The 11,825-nt window shown below is 32.5% G+C and overlaps 1 protein-coding gene and 1 non-coding gene across 2 annotated transcripts; one reads left to right on the top strand and one right to left on the bottom strand.

Moving 5' to 3' along the window:
• The first annotated feature begins 266 nt into the window (after positions 1-266).
• TRNAL-CAA lies at positions 267-350 on the top strand. The gene has a single exon. It is a non-coding gene; the product is annotated as a tRNA-Leu (tRNA).
• A 2,106-nt stretch (positions 351-2,456) lies between these two features.
• On the bottom strand, positions 2,457-4,950 carry LOC107871115 (probable protein phosphatase 2C 2). The gene is made up of 2 exons (XM_016717916.2): positions 4,297-4,950; positions 2,457-3,593 (listed from the first exon to the last, which is right to left on the bottom strand). Exons 1-2 carry the CDS (start codon positions 4,711-4,713, stop codon positions 2,910-2,912), a joined length of 1,101 nt encoding a protein of 366 aa, XP_016573402.1. The 5' UTR covers positions 4,714-4,950; the 3' UTR covers positions 2,457-2,909.
• Positions 4,951-11,825: the final 6,875 nt, after the last annotated feature.

Here is an 11,825-nt window from a genome sequence, read left to right as displayed (position 1 = left end):
AATAAAAAACGTGAGAAATTAACTCTCTTGAATTTATCACTTAGAAAATGTAAGTGAAGGACAAAAATGGAAGAAATTTTCAATAACTCTCTTGAACATTGAAAAATTAACTTATTTTAAACATTATCAAAAGCCTCAAAAATTCAATTATTATGGACTAAAGGAGGTACTATATTTTCATGATTTGAATGCAATATTAAGTCCCACAAAATTCAAACTAGGAAGTTTATTTTAATTATATGTAGAGGAATTTGATAGCAAAATCAGTTAGGATGGCCGAGTGGTCTAAGGCGCCAGACTCAAGTTCTGGTCTTCGTAAGAGGGCGTGGGTTCAAATCCCACTTCTGACAAATTTTTAATTGTTTTTTCCTTCTTCTCTTTCGGATTGAAAGTGAGGAGTGTTTGTCATCCGAGTAACTCCCTCTTGTCATGGTGTTTGTCATCTGAATAACTCCTTTTTGTCCTTTGTTTTACACTCATGAGTTCGTACTTGGAAGTGGAGGATGTTTGTCATTCGAGTAACTCCCTCGTGTCTGTCATCCGAGCAACTCCCTCTTTGTCCTTCTGTTTTACACTCATTAGATCAGACTTGGAAGTGAGGGGTGTTTGTTATTCGAACAACTCCCTCTTATCCTTTTATTTTTCACTCATGAGTTTGTGCTTGGAATTGAGTGGATGTTTCAAATCCCACTTCTGACAATTTTTTAATTGTTTTTTCCTTCTTCTCTTTCGGGTTGAAAGTGAGGAGTGTTTGTCATCCGAGTAACTCCCTCTTGTCGTGAGGGGTGCTTGTCATCATGAGTTCGTACTTGGAAGTGGGGGGTGTTTGTCATCCGAGTAACTCCCTCGTGTCTGTCATCTGAACAACTCCTTTTTGTCCTTTGTTTTACACTCATGAGTTCGTACTTGGAAGTGGGGGGTGTTTGTCATTAGAGTAACTCCCTGGTGTCTGTCATCCGAGCAACTCCCTCTTTGTCCTTCTGTTTTACACTCATTAGTTCAGACTTGGAAGTGAGGGGTGTTTGTTATTCGAACAACTCCCTCTTATCCTTTTATTTTTCACTCATGAGTTGTGCTTGGAATTGAGGGGATGTTTGTCATCCGAACAACTCCCTCTTGTCCTTCTCTTTTACACTCATGAGTTCGTGTACTTGTGCATGATTCTACAAGGAAATTTCCTCAATTCTTGTTTAAGTAGTTTCCTTTTGTTTTCTGTTTCTACTTGTATTGTCTGACCATACATTATAGGGGTCTTAAACCAGTAACAAAATGAAGAAAATTGGTCTAGAAGTTGAGGTAAGCGAAAGAAGAAGGGAGAGTTGATTAGACAAGATATGACTTAGTTTTAGCGTACTGAGGTCTGAGAATATGATCTTATATAAGGTGTGGAGGCCGAAGATTAGGATAGAAGAGTAGCTGATAGCTGATAGCTGAGTGTTGTTGTACCAGCAACAAAATGGAGGAAATATGTCTACAAGTAGAGGTAAACCAAAGAAGAAGGTGATTAGACAAAGATATGACACCATGACACCGTTTCAACTTACTGAGAATATGAATTTAGATGGAACGGAATGAAGGCGGAGGAGTAGGGGAGAAGAGTAGTTGGTAGCTGAGTGTTGTCGTACTTTTATGTGGGAGAGGAAGGGAACCTCCTCTTCTCATCATCTTCTTCTTTAGTAGTATTATTTAGTATTCACGTCATATCTTATTCTTTAATTTTATTATTACCCGTTGTTTCATTTGCTTTGTGTATCTTGCTATTTTGTTGTCGTTATTTTCCTTCCAATCGTGCTTTGATTACACTTCTTTTGAGTCGAAAGTCTATCAAAAGTAATCTCTCTATCCTTGCATACATTCCATCCTTCTTATATCCTACCTGTGAATTCTTTTATTATCCGTTATTTAACTAGAAAAATATCGTTCAATTAATAATTCTCTTTCAAAATGCTCTTTTAAATTCAACCTAAAGGTGTTTAAAAATCCACTAGTGCCTTGAGAATTGAGATAATTACCCGAGGGCTTGTAATTGTTTTTCATGATCTATAATAGACCTGGTCTATGATTTGTATTCAGTGCTACAGTGAAACTATTTGAAAAGCTTTGGAGTAACATTAAAGTTGTTTCTATGTGACCTATAGCTAAATCACGGATTTGAGCCGTTGAAGCAAACCACTAATGGTTGCATGACAGGCTGTCTACATCACACCGCTTGAGTTGCAGCCCTTTCCCAAATCCTGCGTAAACACGAAATGCTTTGTGAATCAGTGTGGCCTTGCTTTAGAGAAATTATTTCTGCATTACAGCTGATCAACTTTTGAACAATTAAAATGATAAAAAAGTATCAGAATGTAAAACTTGAGAGACCTAATTCAATGTATTTACCCAAAAACACAAGCAAATACAATTCAAAAGTCATTAAAATCTAAAACTGCATATCTACAATTAGATGATCAAGGTTGACAAATCAACAGTTCCATTATATTTGAATGGAAAATAATATACATGAAGATCATGCTGTTCTATAACCTATTTTGCTTTCCGCGAGAAGAATATCTAACATGTCAAACTCCTACAGAAATAAAATTTGACTTGTCGAAGTGACAAATATGAACATCAACAATTACCCTATAACTAACTCCTTCACAATTGTAACTTCAGTAAATTGACCATGACACTAATGTCCTGTTAGGCTTGGTTAAGACTGAAAATCTCTAATGATATGGCTTTGAAAGTGACAAAAATCTGAACACCAGCAAGTCATCATTCAAGCAGATTCTTCTAAGCGGACATAGTTGAATGACCATTGTGGTTATGTCATCCGAGGATACTGCCAAATCAACAAGCTTTCTGCAAGCAAATAAAGGCTGTTGGTTATCAACACCGCCACTGCTTCCTTTCCGAGCATTGGTTTATTGAACAAATTGACCTAGTTGAATGAGCATTGTGGTAATGTCATCAGAGGATCCTCTTGCTACTGCCAAATCAACGAGCTTTTTGCAAGCAGATAAAGGTTGTTGGTTATCAACACCTACACAGAAAGGTCGAAGTAGCTCCACTGCTTCCTGATTACTGACCTTTTCCCAAAGACCATCAGATGCCAAGATCAAGAATTCACATTCTGGTTGAATTGTCAATACATTCGTCTCTGGTTCAGCTATCACCCATCTCTTAAGACGGGAATCTCCTATTCCTCGTGACACAGCAAGGGATCCTTGAATTCTCCACACACCACGGCAACTATCTACATAGCCACCCAGACGTTGAATTCTTTCCATTTCATCTTGCCTTGAAGGTCTATGATCAACCGTGAGTGCCTCTGCTACTCCTCCTCTGCTCATAACAGCACGACAGTCACCAGCATTTGATACAATAAGTTCTCCATTCTGTACCAGTGCTGTCACACAACAACTCCCTCCATTTGCATTTAACTTCAGAAACTCCTCGTCTGTAGTGAGGTAACCCTCTTTGACTGCCTCTTCCAGTCCCTCTTCACTCCTCAACGCCACTTCATTTATGATATTCCTGCCCAAATTCTTTGCTGCAAACTCGGCAGCTTTTGCTCCACCATGTCCATCAAATACACCAAAAAAGGCCTGAAATGAGGGAAAATAACATTCAGCATACAAATACATGACATCTTCCAGTCAAATAAACAATATATATCTATCTATCTAATTCAACAACACCAATCACTTCCCTCAAGTTATCACACTAGTATATTAAACTCTCATAATATATGCTTATTATATGCTTTAAGGCAGAATTACATTGATTCACACCTTTGTTTAATTCGAGTAGCTTAACAGTTCAATCCCACAAATTACATTTACCCATTTACATGACAGAGATTTTCCTTTAAGCATTATATTCATAAACTTATGTTTAATTGATGTGAGAGTTACTAATAAAGAAAACTGAGGCTTGCTCAACTGATTGAGCAGTGAGAACACTATTGGTCCTTCCAAAAAAGTTACTAATAAGTATCATCAACAACAACTAATACACATCAATTCCAAACCAATTGCATAACTAGATTGTTAAATCAATAATACTTCATATTAATTACCCTATATCCACCTTTAGACAAACAAATCCAACCAAATTTTGAAATCCTCACTTAAGCACTAAGATACTCATCAAATATAGTGAACAGATATAGATAAATTATCCTTCCAACACTCAGGATGTAACCTGGTGGTCAATAAAGTAGTTGTTGCTTACTGATGTGAGGTGGTAGATACATCACAAATTATCGAAAATATAAGAGATAAACAAACATTACTAGCAAATAAGTACCTGTTTAGAGCCATTCTTAGCATCATCAACTATTGCAGAATACCTATCCTCAATATCACCTCTCTTTTTCCCTCTTTTACAATACACAGAGTATCCTTCTCCATCATATTCCACTTCATTCATCCTACTTTCCTCCTTAGGCGTTTGACAAACGTTTCCTAATCCTAATGATACTATTGGAATCGATAACCTCGCAGGCCTTTTTCTCTTCAATATCGCCTCAGTCTCTGTATCTGATGATGATGTGGAACACACAACTGGCTCCGGTGATAGACAATAAACTGACTGAGCAGGTGATCGATTGACTGGAGATTGTATAGCTGATGGTTTACAAAAGAACGGTGATAGTACTTTTGGTGTTTGTTGGTGTGATGGTGAGAATATTGGTGAATTTGTCATTGCTATAGCACAAGGCATTTTTGCTTATTGCTCTCTCTCTATGTTGTTTTTGCAACTATGATTTTCTCGAATTTGATCACTCTTTGTTGTTTTTGCCACTATGATTTTCTCGAATTTGATCCCTCTTTGTTGTTTTTGCAACTATATTTGTAACTATGATTTTCTCGAATTTGATCACTCTTTTGTTGTTTTTGCAATAATGATTTTCTCGAATTTGATCTGCAGATTTGTTTAGTTTTTGATATTGAACTTTTTGGAGGCAGATAGGGGTATTTATATTGATGTTTGTGCAAATTGCGTTTTGGTTACTATTGAAGAGAACGAGTCGCCGACGCGCGCCATGCATGTGCGGTGTAAAATGAATGACAAATAAAAAATGTTTGAAAAGAAAGGAAAAACTAATGTGAATTGAATATTAGTATGGTAGAGATGGGATGATTATATATATTTTGAATTTGAGTTTTGAGAATGATTTTTTTTTTTTTTGTAAGAATGTCAATGGCATCTAGAAACAGCTCACATATGCATGAATTCAAGTTTAAGCGAATGTTAATATGAATTTGAATAATCAAACTTTAATCTCAAACACTGAGAAAAAGGTGAATCGAAAAAAATGTGAATTGAATTTTCGTAAGGACGATCAAATGAAGGAGTTTTTATGAGCCTATGTTACTTGTATTTTCTAGAAATATTGTTGTCACGCTATAGTTGAATCCTTCAAAATATATTATTTTTGAAGAAGACGGCATACACCTGTCAATATTATGAAAGAGTTCGCGCAACATAGATTAGATTTTTTCGTTTTCCATTTTTTGAAGATACAGTGTTTTCAAATATTCAGAAAACGCTAATTTAGTTGTTTTCACAAAAACAACTCAAATAAATATTATTGAAAAATTAATCATCAAGGCTTATAATCTGGGGATATCAATCGGAGTCATTAAACAAACAATGTTATGAGTTCGATTCTCATTGCTCATTTTTCTTTATGCGAAGTTCGTAAAACGCACAATATTTGTGACTTCGATGAGCTACCAATAGGAGTCCACTAAACACATAATGTTAATGAGTTCGATTCTCATTGTCCATTTTTCTTTATGGGAGTTCGTAAAACACACAATATTTGTGAGTTCGACTCTCGTTAACCATTTTCTTCCTACCCCTTTTCCGCGTGTCAATTTATTGAAAAATTATGTTTTAAAAATATATTTTTGTTGTTCGGTATTGTATTGAAGTTCGATTAATTCGAATTTGTGCCGCATAGGAATCATTTATGGAGAAACGTTCTTTACCAAAGATTTTTCTATATTCAAGACCTGAAATGAAAACCTCTGATTAAAGAACGAATAACTCCATTCATTGCACCACGCCTTTCGATCATTTGTAGGGAAACTTAAAGTTTGCAAACTTAATTAGTTTCTGGAAACTCCAAAACATGCAACACGAAAAGGTCTTTTGATTGTTGACTTTTCTCATGTACTTAGTCTAAAAATTCTAAGTTTGAGGAGAAAATTTCAACTATAATGGACGGAATAAGGCAATCAAATGTAATAATTAGTAGAAGAGATAGAATGCTAATTTTTCGTACCATTAATTAGTGGCTTTCATACTTAAAGCAAAAGTCATTCATAGCCGACATAAAAATTCAGAAAAAAATGTGATCTTTTAATTTTCTATTTCTAACTATGTAAAAGAAAAGAAGAATTGCGAAGTTCATTAGTAGATATTGTTAAAAGTTTCACATTAGAAAAGAGATGGATAAATTGGCCTTCATATGTGGACTTGAATCATTCTCCCCTCGTGAGCTAATTTTTGAGGTTGAGTTAGACTCAAGATTCATTTTTTACAGATACGATAGAAAGTTAAGTAGTCTTTGACAATATGATAAGAAGTGTTAAAATGATGATAAAAAATTTTAAGTTCGAAAAACGAAAAAAAAGTATCACATAAATTAAAGTGAACAGAATTCCCCCCACCCCCTCTCCCCCAAATTAGGGGTAGAGAAGAGGAAATGGGTCGGAGATTACAAGGTGAGGATCGGAATACTGACCAACAATTAACAAGGTGAAATTAAAGTTGAGTCAGCCAACTAACAGAGCTACTAAAATTTTTTGAAGTGAATAGAGCAACACACTCATTAATTATTCGTTTAAACTTCTAAGTTAAAAAGGGCAGTTCGTTGCAATAAAACCTCTAAGTACTAGTATTAAAATGGTTTGATTTGGTTTGAATGTTATCGATTAAACTTATCAACTACCGATTTGTAGATATTGTTTTTTTTTTTATTGGTTTTCCATTTGGTATCCGGTACCCGCATTGGAGCCCAACTAATTCGGATTCGCGCCAGGTAAGCCCTAATCAGAGGATAGCACTTCCTACCAAGGATTTTTCCATACCCCGAACTAATTGTTAATGGTTTGATTTTTCAATTTAACCGTTATGAATGGAATATTTAATTACATAAAATTCAAATTTATTTCTATCAAATGTGTTAAAAATAGGAAAATGTCTTCCCGGTCATCGACTTGGTCTCATTTGTTCGCACTTAATGGAGGTCTGAATCTGAATGGTTCAGACTTCAAACCATTAAGTGTATTTGTTTTTTATTAAAATTTTAGCTCTTAATAGGTATGAATAGGTCTTAATAGGTCTGAAGAAATATTCTGGTGTTTGATAATATTCACCACTTTATTCATAATCAACAGTCACCACCGCTAACCACCTCTGCCACCGCTACCATTGTCAACCACCACCCACCTCTACCATCGATAACAAATATCGCTACCAACCACTATTGTCAACCGCTACCACACCTACTACCTCTATTATTCTATTATATTCAACGCTACCACCGTCGTCGAGAACACCACCATCATCAACTACTACCGGCCAATCCCTACTACCGACCAACTCATCTATCACAACTAGCATCACTACTAACTACCACTAATATATCAATCACAACCTCCACACATTTTCGATTGCCACCATCATTATTACTAGTAATGCCACCTCTACCACCAATTCAACCACTGTCATCGCTACAATTTATCTCTACTAATAACCATCTCCACCATCCCAACAAACAACATCTCCAACTAGCACCAACACATCATCAACCATCATGCATTCATGTTTCAGCCAACACAATCAACACCTTAAATTACTAACATTAAGCAGCGTCACATCACAACTACCACCACCACCATTCACATCACAACTACTACCACCACCATCAATCGCTACCATCATACAAGTCACTACAATACCAACCATTACAACTATCACCACCAACATTATTTAACACTAACATCAATCATTGTCACCGAAACCACCATTATAAACCATCTCTACTATCACTAACAAACATAAATGTTTTTTCTCAATCAACTAATAATTTTGTTATATTAAATTACATTTTTTATAATATATAATTAATTTTTTATTTGAATTGTATTTTCTATTTTATTATATATACAAATATTTTTTTTGCACATTCAGACGTTGAAAAACAAACAATCTTTATCATTCAATTTTCATATTTAGAAACAACATATTAATCATTCAGACGTGGATTTAGACGTCTGAATCTTAAAAAAAAAAAACAAATGCAGCCTTAACTCATAAGGAACTTATGATTCCTCTATCTTTTTTTCTCAAAATATTAATCACATGCAAGATTCAAACAAATGCACATATTTCATATATGCCAAATTAAATTTCACTCAAAGGATATATGTAGCACAATCTTTTAGACACTTAGGTCAAGTCATAACTTTATATATACCTAAAGCTAAGATTATATTTTAGTAATTATTATCGAATTAGCAAAATATACGCTCTACGTTCATCTTTATTTATTTATTTATTTATAAAAATAAATATTATTTTTTTATTTAAAAAATTAATGAATAATTTATGTATTTGTCTCACTTTATCCTTATTATTACATACTACCCTCTCTGTTCAACAGTATTTGTTCACTATTGACTTGGCACATATGTTAATAAATAATAATTAATAGAATAATTTTATTATATTACTCTTTGAATACAATAAATATAATTTAAAAAGCATATTCAGTAATGAATAGTATTTAATAGTAAGGGTAAAATGAATACAAAATGACACATTATTCATTTATTTTTCAAATTAAATAATTATTGATGGACATCTATGTTTAGTTTAGTATACAAGATGACAGATGGATATTTATTATTCAATTAATTAAATTTAATATACTCAAAGAGCAATACAAATAAAATTATTTATATTATTTATTATTTTTTAATATGCATGCTAAGTCAATACTAAATAAATAAATATGAAAGGAGAAACAAAAGGATAATGGAGAGACTTATTAAGAAGGGATTTGGGTTACACACACTATAAAGTGAGAGTGGGGGAACACCCATATGGCCGTCATCTAGTCTTCAATAGAAAAAAATTCGGTTTATAAGACCAAATAAATGGTCAAACACGTTTGTTTTTCTTTTCTTTTTTGGCTGTAAATTGCTGGCTGGCTGCTTTTTTAATTATACCATAATACTATTTCATTCAGATGATAAAATAAAATACATTCAACACAAAATTCACACTTAAACTTAGTAGTGTAGTGTTTGTGTTAGTTAAGTACTGAACTGGCGCTTAGTTGTATGACTCGGTCTTTGCTTCTTCCTTCTCCTTTCGTCTTTTTCTTATTGGACGGTTCCTACTTTTACCTACATGCTTCGTCATCAAGTTAGTCACCTATCGATAAACACGTGTCCTATATTTATTGATTTGATATAAATATTTTTGATGTAAAAATTCTTTGACATAATATATAATGTGCCTTTTAATTTAATTTCAGTTTTTTTTTTTGTGTCATTCAACTTTAAGTATGCACAAGTAGATATTTAAACTTGTATAGAGTTTGAAAAAATAGACACATGACATACATGACAAATTCGTATTCGATATGACGTCCTACTTATATTATGCCACATAACATGCGTGCATCTATTTGTTCAATTTTCTATAAATTTAAGTGTCTAGTTATACACATTTAAAGTTGAAGGTCATAAATGTGAGCTAAGACCAAGTTAAAAGGTATATTTATGTATTAGGTCAAATTCTTTTATCACTTATCTTTAGCAACCTCCCCTACTAAAGTCTTAATAAAGTATATACTTTGGTGGATCTAGAGATTTGGGAGAGTGGTCACCTAAATCCCTTCGAAAAAAATTATGTTGTATATATAAAGTAAATTTTTAATGTGTATATATAGATTTGAATCTCACAAACACAAGATAAAAGACCGAGTTAGTGGTCAAAATTTATCCTGAGATTCTAAATTTAAAGATTAACATTATATTTTTAGTTTTTGAATTTCCTAGGCGAATTCTAGATATATCCTCCATAGATATATTATCTTTCTTTTAATAATAATCAAACGGTATCTGAAATTTATCCCAATCATCCAAGAGGGGGGAGGAGGTGGTTAGAATAGAAGGTATGAGTATGGCCGAATTCGCTACACAATTTTTATTTAAATTCTATATTCGTTTATAAAAGTCATTAAAAATATATACATTATTAATTTTGAACTCAATAACTTAAAAGAATTAGAATCTCAAACGTATAAATTAAAATTTAAATTCTGACTTTATTTCTAAATTCAGATTTTCATCGCTATAAGGTCCATTAAAAAATGATTTTGCATTAAGACTTTTTCTATCTCAAAGCTTGAACTCAAATTATCTGATTATAGATAAAAATATTTCATCTATTCCACAACACATATTAATATAACTAGAACTATAGTCTACAATATATTTCCTTCGTCTCGTCATATATGTGGTAAGTGATAACATTTTTTTCTTAGTTTTTCCAAGAAATTTTACATTTTCATGGAACAAATCATTTTACTTTTTCTGACTTGTTTATCGAGATCTCACAGTTTAGTACAAAGCTTTGTAAGAGTTTCTCTTTTCATCCATATTTTATGTTCGATATTTATATTAGGATTTAATTAATTAAATTTAAATTATCAGAAAAAAATATCATATTTTAGAATAAAATGACCTGATATAAGGTGACTCCACATTAAAAAGAGTTTGAATTCTAGACCTTCGATTAAAATAAAGGAATATATATTAGATGCAGGTTCAAATTCTTTTAACAGTATATTAACTGGTCAGTCATTTCTTTTAAGCTAGACCAACTTGCTCTTTGAATAAGTCTGATGGTGGTCAAATTCAGGGGTTGCAATAAAGTTACTATTATCTAAAGAAAAAATACACTTTTATCTTTTAATTTTTCTATCAAAGATAGCATGATATTGACAAGCACTAATTTTGCGGATTCAGTCATTAAAAAAGTTGAACTTGGTTGGACTGAGCTAAGCCATAGTACATCAACTTTTAGTAATATTTAGTAATAAATAAATAAAGTTTTTTTTTCAAATATGTGGGGCTTCTACATGCATTTGTACTTTGTCTAATAATGAATTTTCTGTATATATGATAATTCAAAATATTCATTCAAATTTTAGCAACAATTCCAATTTGTCCAAAACTGAGGAAATAGTCTCAACTGTTATAATTTATCTTTTCATATTTTGTTTTGGTTTTATTTACTTAACATGCAATAATACTTTGTCTAATTATGAATTCTTCTCTATCTATATGATGGATTCAAAATTTTCATTCAAACTTAAAGTTAAAAAGAGTAAAAACACATCTAAACTATATCAATTTTTTTGAATTTCATATTTAAACTATTAAGAATGTGAATTTCCTGCTTGAACTATCATCCAATATTTAGTGAAACATGCTTTGACTAAAATTTGATGGTATGGTATTACACTCTCTTTTATTTAAAAATTATGTCACTTAGTATTCCACGTAGAAAAATAATTCCATCGTATAAAATTAAATAAATTAGTATTAGATTAAACATTAGCAATTATCACCATACAAATTAATCTTTTTTCCACCTGAAATCCAACATCTTTTTCTCCATCTTGGTAGCCCTGGTCTCATCTCAATCGTTGCATCGATATCCCCCACTTGGAAGGGGAGCGTCTATGATTTTAAGGAAATTAATTGAAAAATTTATATAAAAAAAAGTTATAAATTATGTGTCAA

This window comes from Capsicum annuum, chromosome 5, assembly GCF_002878395.1.
Source record: "Capsicum annuum cultivar UCD-10X-F1 chromosome 5, UCD10Xv1.1, whole genome shotgun sequence".
Taxonomy (NCBI): Eukaryota; Viridiplantae; Streptophyta; class Magnoliopsida; order Solanales; family Solanaceae; genus Capsicum; species Capsicum annuum.
This window is presented reverse-complemented; position numbering and strand designations above follow the sequence as displayed.

Bases quoted from the DNA above. Each gene is read 5' to 3' on its own strand.
- LOC107871115 (XM_016717916.2), bottom strand. From the start codon at position 4,713: ATGCCTTGTGCTATAGCAATGACAAATTCACCAATATTCTCACCATCA. The intron at 3,594-4,296 runs GTACTTATTTGC...CCCTCATTTCAG, and splicing joins CTAAGAATGGCTCTAAACAG to GCCTTTTTTGGTGTATTTGA.